Here is a 17743-nt window from a genome sequence, read left to right as displayed (position 1 = left end):
GCTTCTTATGAAGTTTTCTTTTTCGACATCCCTCAGTGTAATTGCAGCTGGACTGCTGCTTCAGCATGTGGTGGGAGGAGAGCAAAGGTGAGCTGGAAAGGAAATTCCCCTTTCATGATTCCAGGAATAGTGATACCTTTCACTGGGGACGACCATCTAGAAGCTCATTTTCAGGGTTTTGCGTGTCCTGTATGCTGAAAATTTCTGGCATTTGGGATAGAGGTTTAACCTAATGCATCTCATTTTGAGTTATAGGTCATTGCCTTTAGTTTTATTGTTTTAAGCTACCTCAGACACTTTAGAGGGTGTGTACTGATATTCCTTAATACTAAAATAAACCTCTCAAATACAGAAATGTTGATCTGACTTAGATTTTACTTGCATTTTAAAATAGCATTTCAGTATTTTGGAAATCAAAGTATTTTTCAAACAAGTGGCCTTTAAACAGCACTAAGAAGGGAAATGTGTCTATTTTCCCAAGTTGTTGCTGAGGTTATGGAAGATACCAGCCAGACAGATTAGCTGTGTCTCAAGAAACTGGCTAACAGGATGGTTGTGCTAGCCCACTTGTATTCTGAAAGCTGGGTCAGTACTTATGAAAAGCTTAAGTAAACTGGAGGATAATTCAATACATAGACAATGCATCCCACTGTTTCTCTGTTTATTTTCTCCCTGTGTGACTTCTGGCAACTGAGAAGAAACACTATAAATGACAGTGACCCGCCAAAGAAAAGATTATGAATAACAATACCACAAGAATGAAGAGCATGAAGTTACCACTGACTTGGGACAAAAGCAGAGCAGTGGACACATGATACAGCCAGCAACTGTAGTAGGATTGTAGTAGATGCAGAACAGAATATCTTCAGATTAGAAACCCTTTCGAGTTTCAATTTAAATTTATGCTAGTTTGTCCTGTCTCTGGTAACCAAAGGTCTCTGTATCTGTAGTTTTTTTACTTTGTTGAACCAGTATACTTGGCTGGTAATACTCTGAAACCAAGAGAAGTGATGCCAGTGGACACTGACAAATTAAAAAGGCTGAGTTCTCTCTAACTTACAGTTATGCATACATAGAGATAGTACTAGCTTGTTTTCAGCACTGTGCAAGTCTGGCATGCTTTCTATCCCAACCTAACATTCAATTTTCTGGCAATGCATACCATAAGCTTCAATATTGTTTAACTTTTTGGATGTTGCAAGATGAAAGAAACACAGCTGTTTATGTTAAAGTGAAGTTAACTGTAATAAAAATCACGATCAGATTTTTCTTACACCTAAAAAGTCAGGTAACCTTTTTTTGGAAGAACAGGCTGCAGATCATAAGCCCTTGATGAGGTACACTTTTATTACTTCTAAATATCTACAGTATTAAGTGTGTTGGCTGTTTTCTTCTAGAGTGAATACACTAGGATCAGTTTGCAAAAATAAGTGGTTTCATGAAATATGAAGGTGTCCTCATCTTGGAAATGAATGAATGTAGTCAGGTGAAGTGTGTTTTAGGGCCACTTATAGTATTTATCATGTCTTGAAAATTAAGACCATTATTTTATTTTTAGTTTAATGGGACGAATGCCAAAACATTTTTCATACATTGTTTCTGATGCTCAGATTTTGCAGCTTCTGGTGTGACTCATTTGAAGTGAGTGCTTTGTGCTTGAAAAGACTGTACTATAGAAGCATTGAAATTAATCAGGGAAAGGTCCTTCTGAAAGGGTGATTCACGAGGGCTGAGTGCTACTCGATAGGAGCCCAGCCTGCTCCTGTTGGTGTCTGTATATTTATATTAGTAGGGATGGAACCAGATCCTAGAATTAAGCTACTGAAGAGAATAGCACTTCAAGAGGTATGATTTCACTACGTTTCAGTTTCTTTTTAAGACAAAGAGAGGAAAAAAGAGTAGATTTGAACTCCTTGTTCATGTAGCGTTTTCTGGCATTCATGTGTCCTTCCTTTCTTGAAAGCAAGAAAGAAAGTGTGTCACAGTTTGCTTCAGTTTCAGTTTAGTCCTTCCTAGTTTACAGGGTTGCACAACTGAGACGTTTTGCCTTTTTTAGTAATTTGTGAAGCAGCAGTAAAAAGAAATGATGGATGTGCTGACATTCACCCCCCCATCTCTCCATCAATACAGCAAAGTAGAGCTCCCTTTAAAAAAACACCTGTTAAAGCAATAAACATTTAAAAAATAACATGCCAAAGCAAAACATATCAATCAAAGCACAACCCTGTTTAATAATTTTCTGTGCTGGTCATAACAAGAGGAGACTGTAGTTTTGGCAGTGAGGCTCAAAAAGCTCTTCTGGACTCCAGGCACTGAGGGAGTGAAGCACAACACTGTTCTAATTGATAGGTAGGTAACTTGGAGCTGACTTTGAGTACTAATCCTGGGTGATTAAAAAAAACCCAAAAAACAACAAACACCACCACAACACAAAAAACAAAACCCAAGAAACCCAAACGCCAACTTCCCTCTCAGTGAAATTGCATACTCTAGCTGTTCATTTCAACCATCCTGGCTAAATTTGATAGGGAAAGAGACTAGACATAAGTTTATATGAAAAGTTTCATGAAATATAATGAAGCAAAGATAAGTGGTGGTAGGAGGTCTGTGTGCAAAGGTTTAACATGCTTCTTTTCAATAAAACAATGTCTCAGCAGGTATTAGAGACAGTTCTGCCTCCTGTGTGCCCCTGCAAATGCACAGCCTATGGGAGACCTTTGATAAAGTTGTTTTTGAAACATACAGCCCACCTCTGTTTCAGTTGTCTGAAACCTGGGTCTTTGAGAGTTTAGTTTCCCTTTGTTTTTCTTTGACACTATAGGATAGATTACTCTCATAGGACTTGAAACAATTACTGGAGAGCTGATTTATCAGACTCTCCAGCTCATGAGGTAGAAGGGATGTTTTCAGGACATGATCTGTCTTTTCTAAGGCAGGTGAATCTTATCCTAAAGCTGCCAATTTCTAGTTTTTGTAAGTCTACACAATTAGTTCCACAGTATGATAGCATGATAATGGCTTGCTGCCCTGGAGAGTGCTGCACTCTTGTGGCTAGGTCACTAATGTTTTGTGTAAAAAGGGATATTGAACTCTAAAGAACAAATGTTCATTATTTTCTCAAGTTTGAGATAACTTAATGGAAATCAGTAATCTGCTCACTTGTCTGGTAGGGGAGTATAATGGGAAGATTCTGATGCACACTAAGAACCCCTAGCACTGAGAAGAGGCAGAAATGTTTTGAGGGATTCTTTGTTGTAAGTGCAGATGGCCTTGCCCACTGTAATAGCAAGCACAGGCATGTTCTGGTTCATCAGAATCACATCTGACTAGTCTCAGAATTACAGACTGGATCAGGTTGGAAGGGACCACAGTGGGTCATCTGGTCCAGCCTTGCTGTTCAGGCAGGGTTATCCTAGAGCACACTGCACAGGATTGCATCCAGATGCTTCTCAAATATCCCCAGTGAAGGAGACTCCACAACCTCTCTGGATAATCTGTTCCAGTGCTCAGTCTCCTACACAGTGAGATTCTTTCTTATGTTCAGGTGGAGCTTTCTGTGCATCACTTTCTGCCCATTTCTTCTTGTCCTATGGTTTGGCACCACCAAGAAGAGCCTGGATCTTCTTGACACCCACCTTTATGTATTTATACATAATAATGAGATTTTCTCTCAGTCATGTTTTCTTAAGGCTGCATAGGACCAGTGTGTGATGACTTCTGTGTAAATTCCTCCATGTAAGCTTAACCTTAATGGTGATGTCCTGTATGTTTGTAAACAAAAGGAGGTCACAATTTCAAGTACACAGCTCTGGGTTTGTCATGTAGCAGTCATTAAGGACCATTTTGCTTCAGTGGGACGGCACAAGATGAACAAAACTGTTAAAGATTGGTTGAGTGCAGAGCAGGTATTTTGAAGGTATCTTCTGGTACTGTCCTAAAAAACAAGGATAAGGAGAACTTAAGTTTTCCACCCATTTCAGTGCTAGGCATTGGGATGAGAATAGGGTTTGTTCTGTAAATATGCTTTAGAATCATAGAATATGAGTTGGAAGGGACCCATGAAGTTCACCTTCTTCATTCCTTGGGAGAAGAGTGAAGAAATAAACATTGAAAAAATTAGTGAAATTAGCAGATTAATTGAGACAGACTAGCTAATTGGAATGCTCTCTAAGGAAGTGTGTAACATGGATATTTAAACATTATTGTCTTTTTTCTGAAATACACATGAGGATATGACTTTACAGAATATAACTTGCATATGTGGATATATACCCCACATACTTATATGCAGACACACACACACAGGCACACATATTGTCTAACTCATTTTTCCATTGTAGACAAGCCCAGAGGGAACAAAATATTCCTTGCTTGGAGAGTTCTACATCTGCCTGTCAGGCAACTATCAGACAGAAACAGCATGACTACATAAATCACTGCAAATCAGCACATTTTTCACCAGCACAAAGCTCTCATCCCACTTTAGAATGCACTACTCCATAGTTTGTTTGCAGACCTCCCATAGCCAGCAGCAGGGAAGTCAGACCATTCTATTCAACATCTCACAGTAACCAGATGCAGAATAAAGAAATTGCCTTTCTAAGCTGTAGTTTGCAGTAGGCTTTTCCAAGCAAATCAGTAATGTCTAGCATCCATCTTCTCTTCTGCAAAAAATAATAAAATAAAAAACCTGTTGTGACTGCTTAAATACCTAGTGTCAATGGAGGGTATGTAGGTCCAGTCAAAATTGAAGGAATCTGTAAATTGCAGAAAGGTTGGTTAAAAACCTCTGATGAACTATCCAAATCCATGAAATTGAATGTCTGTCTTTTTTATAGTCCACAGACTCCAAACTGGTGTTACAGAAAGGATGGAGGTTTCTATCCACAAACAGAAAAGGTGGTTTCTGGCTCTTAGCTTTAGTAAGAAAACTTATATGAAACTTATATTAGGGCAAATTAAAGATAGGTTTAGCATAGTTATTAGTTATGCTCTATGTGCAGCCTGTTTGTGTTAAGAATGTCTCTACAGGACTGCAAGTATTGGAGACAAGCTGGCCCAAATTAAAAAATAAAAGGTGGGGGGGTGGGGGGAACTGTCCTGCCTTGCTCAGATTAATCAAATGATGTCATCAAATGAAAGACAAAATCCACAGCTGTGCACTAGATTATGAAACATAGAGTTTTCCCATTACTGTTTAGGAGGCATTGAGCCAGATTCAATAACTAATCTTTACACCTCAGCCTAGGTGTGTCTACTGTCAGCTTTTCTTCCAGTGCAGAGAGATGCTGGTGCTCCCCATGGCCAAGGCTGTGACACTGGTCTTGACTCTTCTGCTTTCTTGGTCTGGCAGTGCAGCTTGCAGGTGTATCCTGTTGTTTGTGCTCTAGCCATCATGAACACCTTTGCATTTCTGGTGAACAAATCTGTGAGCCCACCCTCTGTAGTTCAGAGAAATTCTCCTTGCTCCTAAGCAGATGACAGAGTACAAGGTGAGAAAAATGTGTCTCAGTTTTATCTGAAGACCTTCTCTGCCCTTGTGATGATGTAGTTTCAAGATGTAGACCGAGGGAATAACTCGGAATCCCTGCATAAGAGTGAACAGTGTAAGGTAAAGATATATGTTACACCATAGCAAGGTTATATATATATATGCTATTTTGATAAATAGTTTAATAGCACCGTAAAGAAACCATAAATTTCCTAGTTTTAAGGTACTGGAGAAACTTTCTCATTGACTGCAACACATTGCTTGTGGTTGAAGAAAAAACCATCCTGCCTGTCCATAGCCCAGATGTGGCACCAGTGACAAAAACAAAGCAGAAAGATAGAGCAGGAAACAGAGCAAAAATAGCAGAAATATCTTCCTCCAGTTTAAGCAAGGTTTCATGTATCTACTACTTAATACTCTGAACTTCAGTAACAGAGAGATGAAAGATCACTGGGACCATCAGTGATATATTTCATCCAGTATTAAGATTCTTTAAAGTGTGAGACAGTGAAGGAAAACACTGGAATTCCATGGTGCCAGAAATATATGACACTAAATAATATTTCAGAAGTGCTTAGGTGGGTACACATATCTAGTGACTTGAGTGGTTAGATTTTATTAGTGAGGTAAACCTAAAATCAAATATTTTTCTGCTATATCTCCATTATCATTATTTCTTCTCAGAAATACTGCATGAGGAATTAAAGCAGTGCCTAGTACAGAATAGTAAGCCCCTTGGAAGCTGGGTGTTGTCATGTATAGTGCTTTGGAAAGGCTGAAATAAATGATACTGAAATGTGAAGGAGAAGATAAGTTGCAGCAATTCCAGTTGAGTCATTCCTCTTAATCTGTGGAATAATTTTTACTTGAAACCAATTTTTCGAAACATGACTAGGCTGGTTCCTGTGTCATTAGGGCAAGAACACCTCTCTGTTAAAAGTGTTTTGCTTTTTAATAGGGTTTAACCATAATTGTCCACTTTCTGCTGGTTGTTCAAAATAATTCCATCTCAGATTGGTCAACTGTTGTTGGCCTAATTTCAGTTGTTACCAGCATTCAGTAGAAATGCTGCTTTAAGCTTGTTTTTTAGTGAATCACATGTTTGTACAATAACACATTTGTTAAATTAATTCAAGGACAGAAGTAGGTGAACCAATACTGAGAGTGAATCACTTTCTGGTCCGTATCAAACCATTTTTCTCTCTTTCTAAACTCTCCCATTTTAATCAAAAGGACTATTTTCACAGGAAAGTACAGCTCTAAGATTTGCACCAGTGTGATCCCAGCTTTTCTGTCACTGACTGTGCTTGTTCCTGTTTGAACAAACATCAAATCTTGCAAGAAATTCCATAGCCCTTTCTTGTTTCAGCATTGGTTTTTGATGTGTTGGTCAATTCCTTTGGCTATGTGAGCAAGCAATACTAATTTTGTCACCTTATACTGCTGCAGTAAAGATGACGATGAAGTATTTTCCAAATGTCAGTCACATAGTTTCTGTATGATTTTTTTCTAAGTACATTTGCTAGTCTCTCTTTCATGCTATCTTTCCTTACAATTGCTTTCCTTTTTGTCCTTCCTGCTCTTAAATACCTCAGGTACACTAGGTTGGGGAAATGGTTTAAATGTACAAATTCTCCAGTGAGGTTTGGCTAGCCAATAAGATATTCAAGTGGTTTTGTCTCCTGGGTATGTCTTCATCCTCTGCTTTTCCAGGTTGCTTGAATATCCTTGAACCCTTAATTTGCCCTAATCTCCTCTAAGGCTTTGAAATAATAAAATACTTAAACAAAACTCTTTGGATAAATGCCCATTAAAATACAGATTTATCTGTGAACTATTATGCTCTCAAGGGAGTGGATTTTGTTCCTCAGACCATTAAGGGGATTTTCTGTCCACAGGGTTACTGTCAGGCATACCCATCTTAACTCCTGCAACAGTTCAAAACAGAACAAACAAGGAAACACTGAGGAAAAAATGGTACAGGGGCTAGACTGCTGCTGTGTGTGATTTTCTTCTGGTGCCTGGGTTCAGCCCCCTGATCTGCTGCCTGGTTTTCTGTGGGTCACAAAGCCTTCCTGTGCTTTTGAAAATGAATTCTCTGCTCAACGGGGATGTTGCTGAGGATAAATTAAGAGTGGCAAAGTGCCTAGCCATTACAGAGGGGTAGTCTTCTACACACAGGCTGTATTCCTTACTTGACAAAATAAAAAGAGGGAGGTCACTTGACTTGCTATCACCAAATCCACAGGGGAGGCAAAGCAGAGAGGACTGGATACAATCTTTTTTGCCATGGTCCATTTTTCATTGAGAAATCCTTTTCACAGTCCTAGGAGGCCTAATTTCAGAGTCCTGCAGATGCCTCCCAGGCAAGAAAGGGAAGCTTGGATGAGCTCACAGGGCTCCCACAGTGCAGCTCATCAGGGCAGCCAGGCAAGTCCTGGAGACCAACATGATTTGGAGGTTTTTCAGAGCCATGGATGCCTGCCTTCACTGTTCATTGTGCAGGTAAAGGGAGAGGACTTCAGTTTTTCTTCCTTCCCACTCAGCTCAGCTAATTATTAATTTCTATTGGCAAGAAGGATCTGCAGAATAACACCAAAAGGGGGAGAAGGGAACATCTGTCCTACACTTCTGGAACTCTAGCTAGATTCCTTGGAGAAAGATTTGGGGTTTGTGTGTAATTTGTGACTAATTTTCTTCTGAAATTATTTATTCCTAAATGTGAAAAATTGCTCAAAAACATTGGGGAAAGGAAGCTTTCCTTTTTATCTTAGTGTGCCACTAAAATGTAAAAATTCTGATAGAAGTCCAACCATATGGTTATTATTTTAAAGTGATACCTTTGAGATAATCTCTCAGGTTTTATTCAGACTCTCCAAAAAGACATCTGTATTTCCTCATGTTAAATGATAGGAAATGCAAATAGACCACAGTTTCAAGTATGAAGATTATGGAGATTTATAACTCTCTTTATATATTTCTTATGTGTAATAAAATGCAGGGGAGCTATACCTGGAAAATGTTTTGTTTTTTTTTTTTTTTTTCATTTTTAATCTCAGATTAAAATTTTCCTCCTCCTACTTTCTGTTTCTCATTTGAAGTTCAAAATTTTCTCTACTGAGGTTTGTAATGATGAAGTAGCAGCAATGAAAACAGGGCTTTAGCTGGATGCAGATCTTTTCTCGGGCACCTCATGATGCTTAGGAGAGTGATTACCTCCTGGTAGATGCATGCCTTGCTTAATTTTGTCCTTGTTCAGAAGAAGCAGAAGGATAGAGAAATTCATCTGGGCACTTACTGAGTTCACCTCCTCCCTAGTCTCAGCTTTTCAAGAGCTCAGAAGATAAAGTAATACCTTTGTTTTTATCTGTCTTTGTTTTTGGCTGGCATATAGTGGCATGAGATCCGGGTTGATTTTTTTCTGGCAGCATATTTCAGGGTGAGAAGCTCCTTCTTTTCACATTGCCAAGGATAATGCCAAATTCATGAGCCATGTGGACTTGGCATCGGAGGGATGAACAATTCAGTCGGGTTCAGTGTAGCTTTGTGTCAAAACTAGAAAGAGGTGCATTGAATCCCACAGTGAGAATATTTATGTAAAAAATCCTACTTGGGTCTTAGAGCAGACTTTTTGACTTGTCATTGCAGAATAATTAATACATATCTAATGAAATAGACAAGCATCCATTGTTGTCTCATTTTTGTTGTGAAGAATGTTTCTGCCATCATCATTTTCACTCCAAAACCTCCAGGTTGCTTGTTTTGAAATTCATAATGATTGAGATTCAGAGGCTTCCTGATTGTGATACTGGATTTAGTGTATGTTACAGAGATGTTGCAATCACTGCCATGTCACAGCAGCAGTGGAATAGCCCCAGATATAACGAATTGGCTAGGATTTGAACAGACAAAACAGGCAGAACTTTCCCTTCAGCTTTGGGTAATATTTGAATGTCTTTGCTAGGGATAGGGGCCACAGAGCAGTTTTTACACTGGAATAGCATTCCTACAGCATTATTATTTTTTTTTCCTAGTTTTTGCGAGTGGACCAAGACAAAGACAGAGAATGCAGCCTGGACTGTGCAGGTTCCCCTCAGAAATCACTCTGTGCATCTGATGGAAGAACTTTTCTGTCCCGCTGTGAGTTTCAACGAGCAAAATGCAAAGACCCTCAGCTAGAAATAGCCTACCGAGGCAACTGCAAAGGTGAGAAAAGCAAAGTTTCTCTTGACCATAATGAAAAATAATAGACCCTAAAATAGTGTTTGAAATGTCTGTGAATTGAAAACCAGGAGTGCTGGACTTAAAGAGTTTTCTAAAAACAAGTGGGTAGAAACCAAAACTGTTATTTCTATAACAATATGCTGTCTAACAATAAATTAATCTTGAGCCTTCATCAAAATTGTGACTCCTACATCCACTTATTTTGCAGTAAGTCACTATTAAGGAAATTGCATGTGCAGGTCCTTGTTCGGAAGGACCATATCACTGGCAAGTTCAGAGAAACTCTTATGATATTTATCTTGCAAGGTTTCTTGTCTAGTACAGTTTGGTATTTTGAGTTTGAGATGGTCGAGTTAAGTCTTGTATTTCCTAACTGCAGTCAGTGTTGTGTGGTGGGGGTGGTGGTGGTTTGGTGGGTTGAGTGAGAAAAAGCAAAAACCAAAGCAAAGCTTTGCAATGCATAGAGCTCTCAAAGGTCATTGCTCCCTATATCATCCCCTCTTTTACTTCTGATCTCTTTTTAGTGAAATCGGGTGGCATGCAACCCTACAAAATATCTGCAGTTAAATCTTCTAAATTCTAGAGTAGTGTGGTGCTAGACAATGCAGTTCCTTACTGGAGTGTAGGGTGATCCCCAACACAGTGATTTTTCTAACATGTAAGAATAGCAGTGATCATAAAGATTTACTTTCTCTTTCTCTCTGTCCTAAAGAGATTGGCAGGGAGTGGAGGTAGGGGGCAGGGGAAGGAAAACCCCAGGGACCACACCAATTCAACCCGTAGGAGGCAATTTTCCACATCATCTCTTCCATTAGATCATGCAAACCTCTGAAGCACCAAGACTGCTCAAAGAGTCATTCTCTCTCATCTTCTGCAGGGATGAAACAGTATCCTCATTCTTCAGCCCTTTCATAGTAAACCATTGTATTACATGATGGATCTATTTACTGTGGTGAGCAAGGATAACATAATGAAGCTACCTGAGCCAAAGCTTTTGTTACACTCATGAACGACAGAGACAATTATTGTGCACTTGGTATTTGTTCATTTTATACATTAGAGCTTTGTGGAAATTAGTTTTGAGTGTTTTTCTTTATTGTTTTTTATACCATATTGAAAAAGTCATCAGCAAGAAATTTTCTTCATTATGATGAGAATTGCTCTACTGAAGGTTTCCTCATTGATGCTGTCAAATTTTTGCTGCAGTCAATAGCTGCATTTTGGAGAAGTGCTCGCTTGCTGTTTATTTATTAATGCATAGAGTAGAATTGTAGAATTGGAATTAGACACCTTAGGCACCTTAAATATTGCTGATAGCAGGGACACATCATGTTCTCTTCAATCAAATGTTTTTTTCCTTTGATTGGTAATAGGCAGATATTTGCCAAAAATGCACTTGGTCAGTATCAACAAGAGACCAGTGCTCTATTAATTTTACAGTTTCATAGTATTTCTTATTCAGTAAAGTAGTCTTAAATTTTGAAGTGACCAGTGTCTTTATTCCTACTTACAGCTGTGATCATCGGAAATGTTTCAAGCTGTAAAAGCAAGTTTCAGAGAAGAAACAGATGATTCACTGGCCTAACTGCAGTTTCAGTTTTAGCACTGCTAGGGCTAGTTCTGATAGTCATATCAAACATTCTGAAAGAGCCAAGGAAGTCCTCTGATTAAGGCCTTTTGAGCCAGTTGCTTTTGCATGGTGAAATTTGTTGTTGCAGGTGATGCTTGATCAAAAAGGAGAGGGTTGTTTTAGTAGCACTAACCAAAAAATGATGTTTTGTTAGAGAACAGCTTTCCAGGTTTCAGAATTTGCTTTCATTCTATGTAGGAATGAAAAGAGATCCTTTTGGAAGAGTTTGTCTGTACCCCTGACAAAACAGACACCCACCCTAACTCCCCATTAAAGCAGGTAAAAGGGAAAGAAACACTCATGTTTTCATGTGGATGTTCTGAAGGGAGAAAAGAGGTGATTCCTGGTATAGGCTTCACAACTTTAAACCTGTGCCATGATAATCATCCACCATTGATCAAAAAAGGCAATCTTAAGTCTGTCTCCTGTCTTGTGAAGAAAATCCTTATTCACCTTACAAAAATCTTCTCTGAAAACAAAGTATTTCCAGGTACCATTTTAATTAATTCAATGATGACTAGCTCTTTGTGTGGTTCAGTCTATTCAATAGAAATCTAAAGACCTTGATGGTTTATGTTGACAGCCTTTTGGAATAATTTTGAGTCCATCATTTCTTGTTTTGATATTCAGAACTGTAATTTCTTCTTACATCCATAAGGAATTTAGAATGACTACCACACTGATAGCTGCTTTCTGTTTCTTTTTTCCTGAGAAAAGCAAATTTTTATTGATTCTTCTTTCTCTTTCTCACATGTTCTCAACATTTTTCTCATCTATTTGGTTTTGAACACTTAAATACTAAAAAAGTGCAAAGGGATAGTTTGCTCTGTGTATGCTTGCTTCCTTTCTGATTCAAGTTTCATTCATAGCAAGAGGGCTCAGCCCTGGCAATTCTTTAGCACTGCAAAGGAAGCCATTTTTAGATCCTAGATCTTAAAAGCTCACTATAAAATGGCAGCATTTAAACAATTTTTTCCTTGTACTTCTGTTCTAGTTCCTGATGACTGCAGCAGAGATCAAAACAGTTTAAACCTGTAAATGAATGAACCCTGAACTTTCCTCTCATTTCTGAAAGACAACCCACCTTTAACAGAACAAGCATCAAAATAGACTGTTCTCTTTTTTTTTTTTTTTTTTTTTTTTTCTGAAGACATTAATTTTATGATATTTTTAAAATTTTAAGTCCACTTCAAGCCTTTGCTGGAATCATGGCTAAGCTTGGAAATGCTATAAGAAGAAAAATCTTATAAAATTTCCAGCCTACTTTTGGAGTTTCTAAGATCCCAAATAATCTGTGTATACTGTAGATTAAGATCCACATTTTTGGATAAGTTTCCAAGCAAAATCTTAATTCTGAAGTTCTGGAGATTTGCCACTTGCTTGACACAGACATTTACTGTGCAGCGAGATTACGAATCTAATAAATAAATGTATGCTGACAGCTGAGAAATACTACTTGTGTTGTTCAGCAGTTAGGACTGTTAAAATATCACCTGTGATGGAAATCAACCACATGCACACACAAGTGCTTCACAGTAAATCTGGCCCAGCATTGCCAAAGGAACAAGCCATACAAGAAGTGGAAAAGCAGTATAATTGCTTTCAAATTGCTCAGAAAGACACAGACACTATGTCTGCACACATTAATTAAGCAATGCAAGGAGACAGTCTGAGCACCAGGCAGGTGAGGTGGTAAATGCTCCCTGTTGCACCTTGGGCACTGGCCAGCCCTCCTGAGAACTGTATCTGTGTGGCTCAGGAAAAAGATGGGCCAAGGACTGTTCCCAGCAGGCAGCATGCACAGAGGTGCCTTCTTTTACAGGTTTAAGGCTGTTCAGATTATTTTTAAAAATTTCTTTATTTCTCTATTTCTCTTCTAGTTTTAAGAATACTAATTTCATTTCTCAGTTTAAGTGTCTGTGTCTGGCCCATAATTGGGGCCTGGAGACTAATATTCTCTAATATTCTGTGTTAAGCAAGTGGCTTAGTAATAATATTTGGTATTCTGGCATCGTTATCAATTAAAAAACAAATTTGTATCTACTGTCTTGTCTAAGAGTTCTTAAAATATCCCAACTCAGGTACTTGGATTTTGTGGCTTGTCTACCCATACTTCACTAAAATAAGACTTCTCTAATGGAGTTTTGATACAAATTTTCAATTGCTATAAAATCTCCACTGCCAGCTCGCATCACATTTCCTTACTTCACTATCATCATGTGACAGCAACATGGGTTATAAGCAATTGCTAAACTGGACTTGCACAAATCTGAGTGGTCCTTACTAAAAACGGCAGTGTAGGAGTTTTACATAGTGATATTTAATTTCTGAGGCGTTTGGAATTTAACCTAACACTTGCATATGTATTCAGTGTTTTTAGAGGTGACTCCACTTCGTGCTTACTGCTTTGTGAGCACGCCAAGGAGAACCATAACACAGAGTAGTGTCATTGTTATTCTGTAGCTGTGTAGATCCCCTTTCTCCATTGGAAACCCTAGGTAGATCATGTTTAGCTTAATTCATTTATGGTATCTTAAAGAGCCTCACTGTTTAAAAATACTGGTCTTTTATGAGCTGTCATAGATAAAACAAAAGGTAATATCTTCATTCTCAAAAGTCAGATAAAGAACCAAAGCACATCAAAATATGAGTGAAATTTCTCATAAAACAGGTATTTTTACTATTTGCTTTCCTTAAAAAAGAAAATGCTCAGCATTTGTTTCTTTAAATTAAGGCTTTCAGGGATAGTGAAAAGTTTCACTCATTTAAGCTATTAGTACAGTGACTTAATGAATGGATTAAAAGCATGCATAAATAAATTGAAATTTCTGCCTTTGGATAAACATGCTAATAGGATTTTCCCTTTGTGAAAAGGCATTGCTGGGCAGTAGTTTTGAGACCACAAGTTCATCTTGGTCCCATAATTAATGAGTCTAAGCATAATTTGGAGAAGCATTACTGTTGCCCATGAGCTGAAGAGCTGTGTTGCAGATGCTGGGCGTGGTTTCTGAGTGCAGAGCTTTTCCAGAATTCCCATGGATGCTGCCTGTGGGCCGGGCGGGTGCGAGCTTGCCGTGTGCTGGCAGTGCCCGAGCACGTCCCTTGGCTCAGGGACCCTGCACCTGCTGCCTGGCTGGCAGCCCCGTGGGATGAGTTTGGGTGGTGGAACATGCTCCCAAGATATTCCCTTTGCAGACAGAAAAAAAAGCAGTGGGTAGGTATGGTTCTTTTTCTGACTGAAATGAGTGAAAGCGGGACTGGACCAAGGTGTTGGTCTTAAAAATAGACCTGAACAGAGTGTGACCTTGCACAGTCTGTACACTGAAAACAGGACAGTTTTCACACTGTCCTCAGCTCTCCCTTTTCGCCTCTCCCTTTCTTTTCTTCTTCTCATCTTTTATGAGGGGTAAAAAAAAAATGACGAGGCTTTTTTTCATTACTTTGAAAAACATATTAAAAAAATAATATATTGAGAAGTGGTACTGACTCTGGGATTTTTAAAATTGATTGATTGATTATATGGCAGATTTTTGTCTTAAAATACTTTCAGCTAGGAGCTATCTCCTTTTACAGACATATTTTCTCACTGCAGACACTGTGGTTATTCTGTAGGGTGGCTGCAAGTTTCCAGACTATGATGCTGGCAATCCTGGTACAAACACTTGTCAGCCACAACCTCATTTTGGTTTTGAGTCTTCATTTATATTATGTGTCAAGATGTTACACATCAAGCCACTGTAGTAAAAGTGTTGAGAAACAAAATATTCAACATCTTGGTGAAAAAGGTATCTACTAAGTTAAAATTTATGTTATCTCTTAAAGCAAATGGAGTTGGCTTCTGATTATATGTTCTAGTAAATATTCAATGGAAATGAATAAAGTTTTGAGTATGTTTGAAATATTTTTGTGGAATATTCTTTGCTCTTTTAAATGTATCTCGTGATACTTACTGTACAAGACAAGTAACAGTGGTATGGTATCCACAATTTTCTGGAGATGGACTTTATCTCTTTCTAAAATTATCAATTTTTATTGATAATATTTCTCCAAGCAGAATTTGCTGAAGCCAGACTGCACAGAAAAAAGGCAGGTAAGGGCATTCTTATGCACAAAAAATGAGTCTTCATAAAACCAAATATTCATTACAGAAATTTGATTTGAAAGTAATCTTTTAGGGATTTTTTTTTGTGGAGTTTTAATTTCTGGTCTTGTATTTTCAGTTTGAATTTCAGATCTCATATAAAAATGAAGGTCCTAAAACAAGTGGAGAGTGCTAAAGCAATAATACTGCACTGAAGAATAGGAACCACAAACAGTTACAAACCTTTTCAATGCAAACTAGATTTCTCCAAATGATCAAGTCTCTGCTCTTCTCAGAAAGCCTAGTGTAGCCTTTGGCTTCTAAAAAATCAGAAAGCTGTGCTTTAGTTTTTCTTGAAGTATTTTTTTCAGTTCTAATCAGACTGTGTCTTTCTAAATGTGACTCTTAGCAAACTGAAATAGTGTGCCAAGAGAGAATCCAGCACAGCATTCCTTATTTTATCTTAGAGCTTAGATATCTAAATTGCTACGTGGTTGCAAAATGTGAGGGGAAAAAAAGCAAAAGCAAAAAGAAAACAACAAAGAAACCCCACACTGCCTGGCTCTGTCTGTTAGATGCCAGTAGAGGAGAGTTGAGGCTAAGATTTCTCTGCTGTTTTGTTTGAATCCAGAAAGCAGCTATAAAAATAAATAGTGAAAGAGTTGGCCAGCTCTTGTCACGAAGCAGCAAGTCATTATTTTATGTCTGTGTCAGGCTAAATGTCTGTGCTGACATCCTTTCCAACCCAAGAGGCTAATATCTCTGCATCTTTAAAACTGATACTTTCAGCATGTAGAGTTTGCTACGTGTTTCCTATCACTAGAGGCTACAGCTTTTTATCTGCTTTGCTGTTAGACATGATCAGTTTTTTATAATATACATTGACCTGGGTCAAATATAATGGGAAATTTTCATGAGTGGTTTATTCCATATAAACCAAGTGGTGTCTTGTGCTCTGAAGAAGATTTTTGTGCTAAATTAACTGCAAATTAAGACTGTTTGACTTATATCATTACCAGTTACCAAAAGGGTATAGCAGTGGGAAAGAAGCACAGAAGCAGAAATAAATTCTGGTTTGTTGTTAGGACAGTTCAGTAAATTGCTCAGGTGAGCAGCTAACTTGAAATAGCTTGTTGCACTGCATGTTTCTAAGTTTAAGGACAAGTGTAGAAAGGTATTCTGGCAAAATCAATGTGCAAAGGGAAACAGTGAAAGGTCATTGGATTATGTGTGTCTGCACTAGGTCTGCTTGTTCACATCTATGTGACTTAAGAAAAGCTTTCTCTTTAGTGTAAGAACAGCTGACTGACTGTGGGAAACTCAAAGAAACCTTCAAATGATTAAGATAACTACTTTATATATAGTTTTTACAAAGTAGTAAATGTTTCTGATATGTTCAACAGAATATTCCATCTATAAGAACTAAGTAAAGGATGAAGTGCATTTTTTGCATAAATATATAACAGGGTTGTGTCAATCATGATCATCTCTTGCAAAGCAAGCAAAGTTTGCTCCATGTATTAGGACTAAGAAAGATATTTTTATTCTTACTGCAATATATAGAAAAACAAGAAATACTGGGTGAACTAAATTGAAACCTTTACAGGAGATTTATCTATACTTTTGGCAAGCTGTTTACTTTTCCATGAGAGAATCTGGGTTAGAACTCCCTGTAGAGCCCCAAAATTCCTGTAAATCAGTCGTACTGAATGTCACCTTAGAGATGCTGTTTACACCCTTGACGAGTTTGTGTCATTGTTATAATGATAAAATTCTACTTTGCAGTAATAAACTTCCCTCTGTTTGATATATTATTCAAGGATTAGCCAGCAGAGTTGAAGTTGGTGTGTGTTTCTTCCCTGAAGCTCCATGTTTTTGGAGCTGTACTGTTGGAAATAAAGCATAAAATGAGCTTAGTTCCAAGTCAGGCTGGTGCTGTTTGTGAGGTTAACTCTATTTCCAGAATTTCCTGTTGACTTCAGTGCTATCTCAGGAAGATCCTGCAGCAATGTAGTGGCACCAGTTCACTTAATAGGTGAAAGTTTTCCCTGTTGCAGAGAAACTCAGATCAAAATTAAGATGACTTTTTATTTTGCTTGTGGTTTCTGGTCACTGGTCTCCCTTGGAAGCCAGAACTGTCACCAGGGAAATTGAGAAAGACCTGCCCAAACAGCTACAACTCTGTGCTCTCTAAAGTTCTGTGTATTTCTGTCCACTCCCATACACCCATTTTTGTCTTCTGTAGTACTCCTCAGCATGTGTTTGTCTTATTAAACCTCTGGTTGCTTTTGCAGTCCTGGTGCTAAGTCACAGAGGT

At 38.2% G+C, this 17743-nt stretch overlaps 1 protein-coding gene across 4 annotated transcripts in view; it reads left to right on the top strand.

The window, feature by feature from the left end:
- Window positions 1-17743, top strand: part of SMOC2 (SPARC related modular calcium binding 2) — a 131339-nt gene that overhangs the window by 33125 nt on the left and 80471 nt on the right. For all 4 annotated transcript variants that reach the window (XM_056488282.1, XM_056488284.1, XM_056488281.1 and 1 more), the window contains exon 2: window positions 9526-9697. In XM_056488282.1, the coding sequence (XP_056344257.1) occupies window positions 9526-9697 (172 nt within the window). The remainder of the gene's footprint in view (window positions 1-9525; window positions 9698-17743) is intronic.

The sequence above is a fragment of the Oenanthe melanoleuca genome, chromosome 3, assembly GCF_029582105.1.
Source record: "Oenanthe melanoleuca isolate GR-GAL-2019-014 chromosome 3, OMel1.0, whole genome shotgun sequence".
NCBI classification, from domain to species: domain Eukaryota; kingdom Metazoa; phylum Chordata; class Aves; order Passeriformes; family Muscicapidae; genus Oenanthe; species Oenanthe melanoleuca.
Note: the sequence above shows the minus strand (reverse complement) of the source record. Positions and strands in the feature narration are given on the sequence as shown.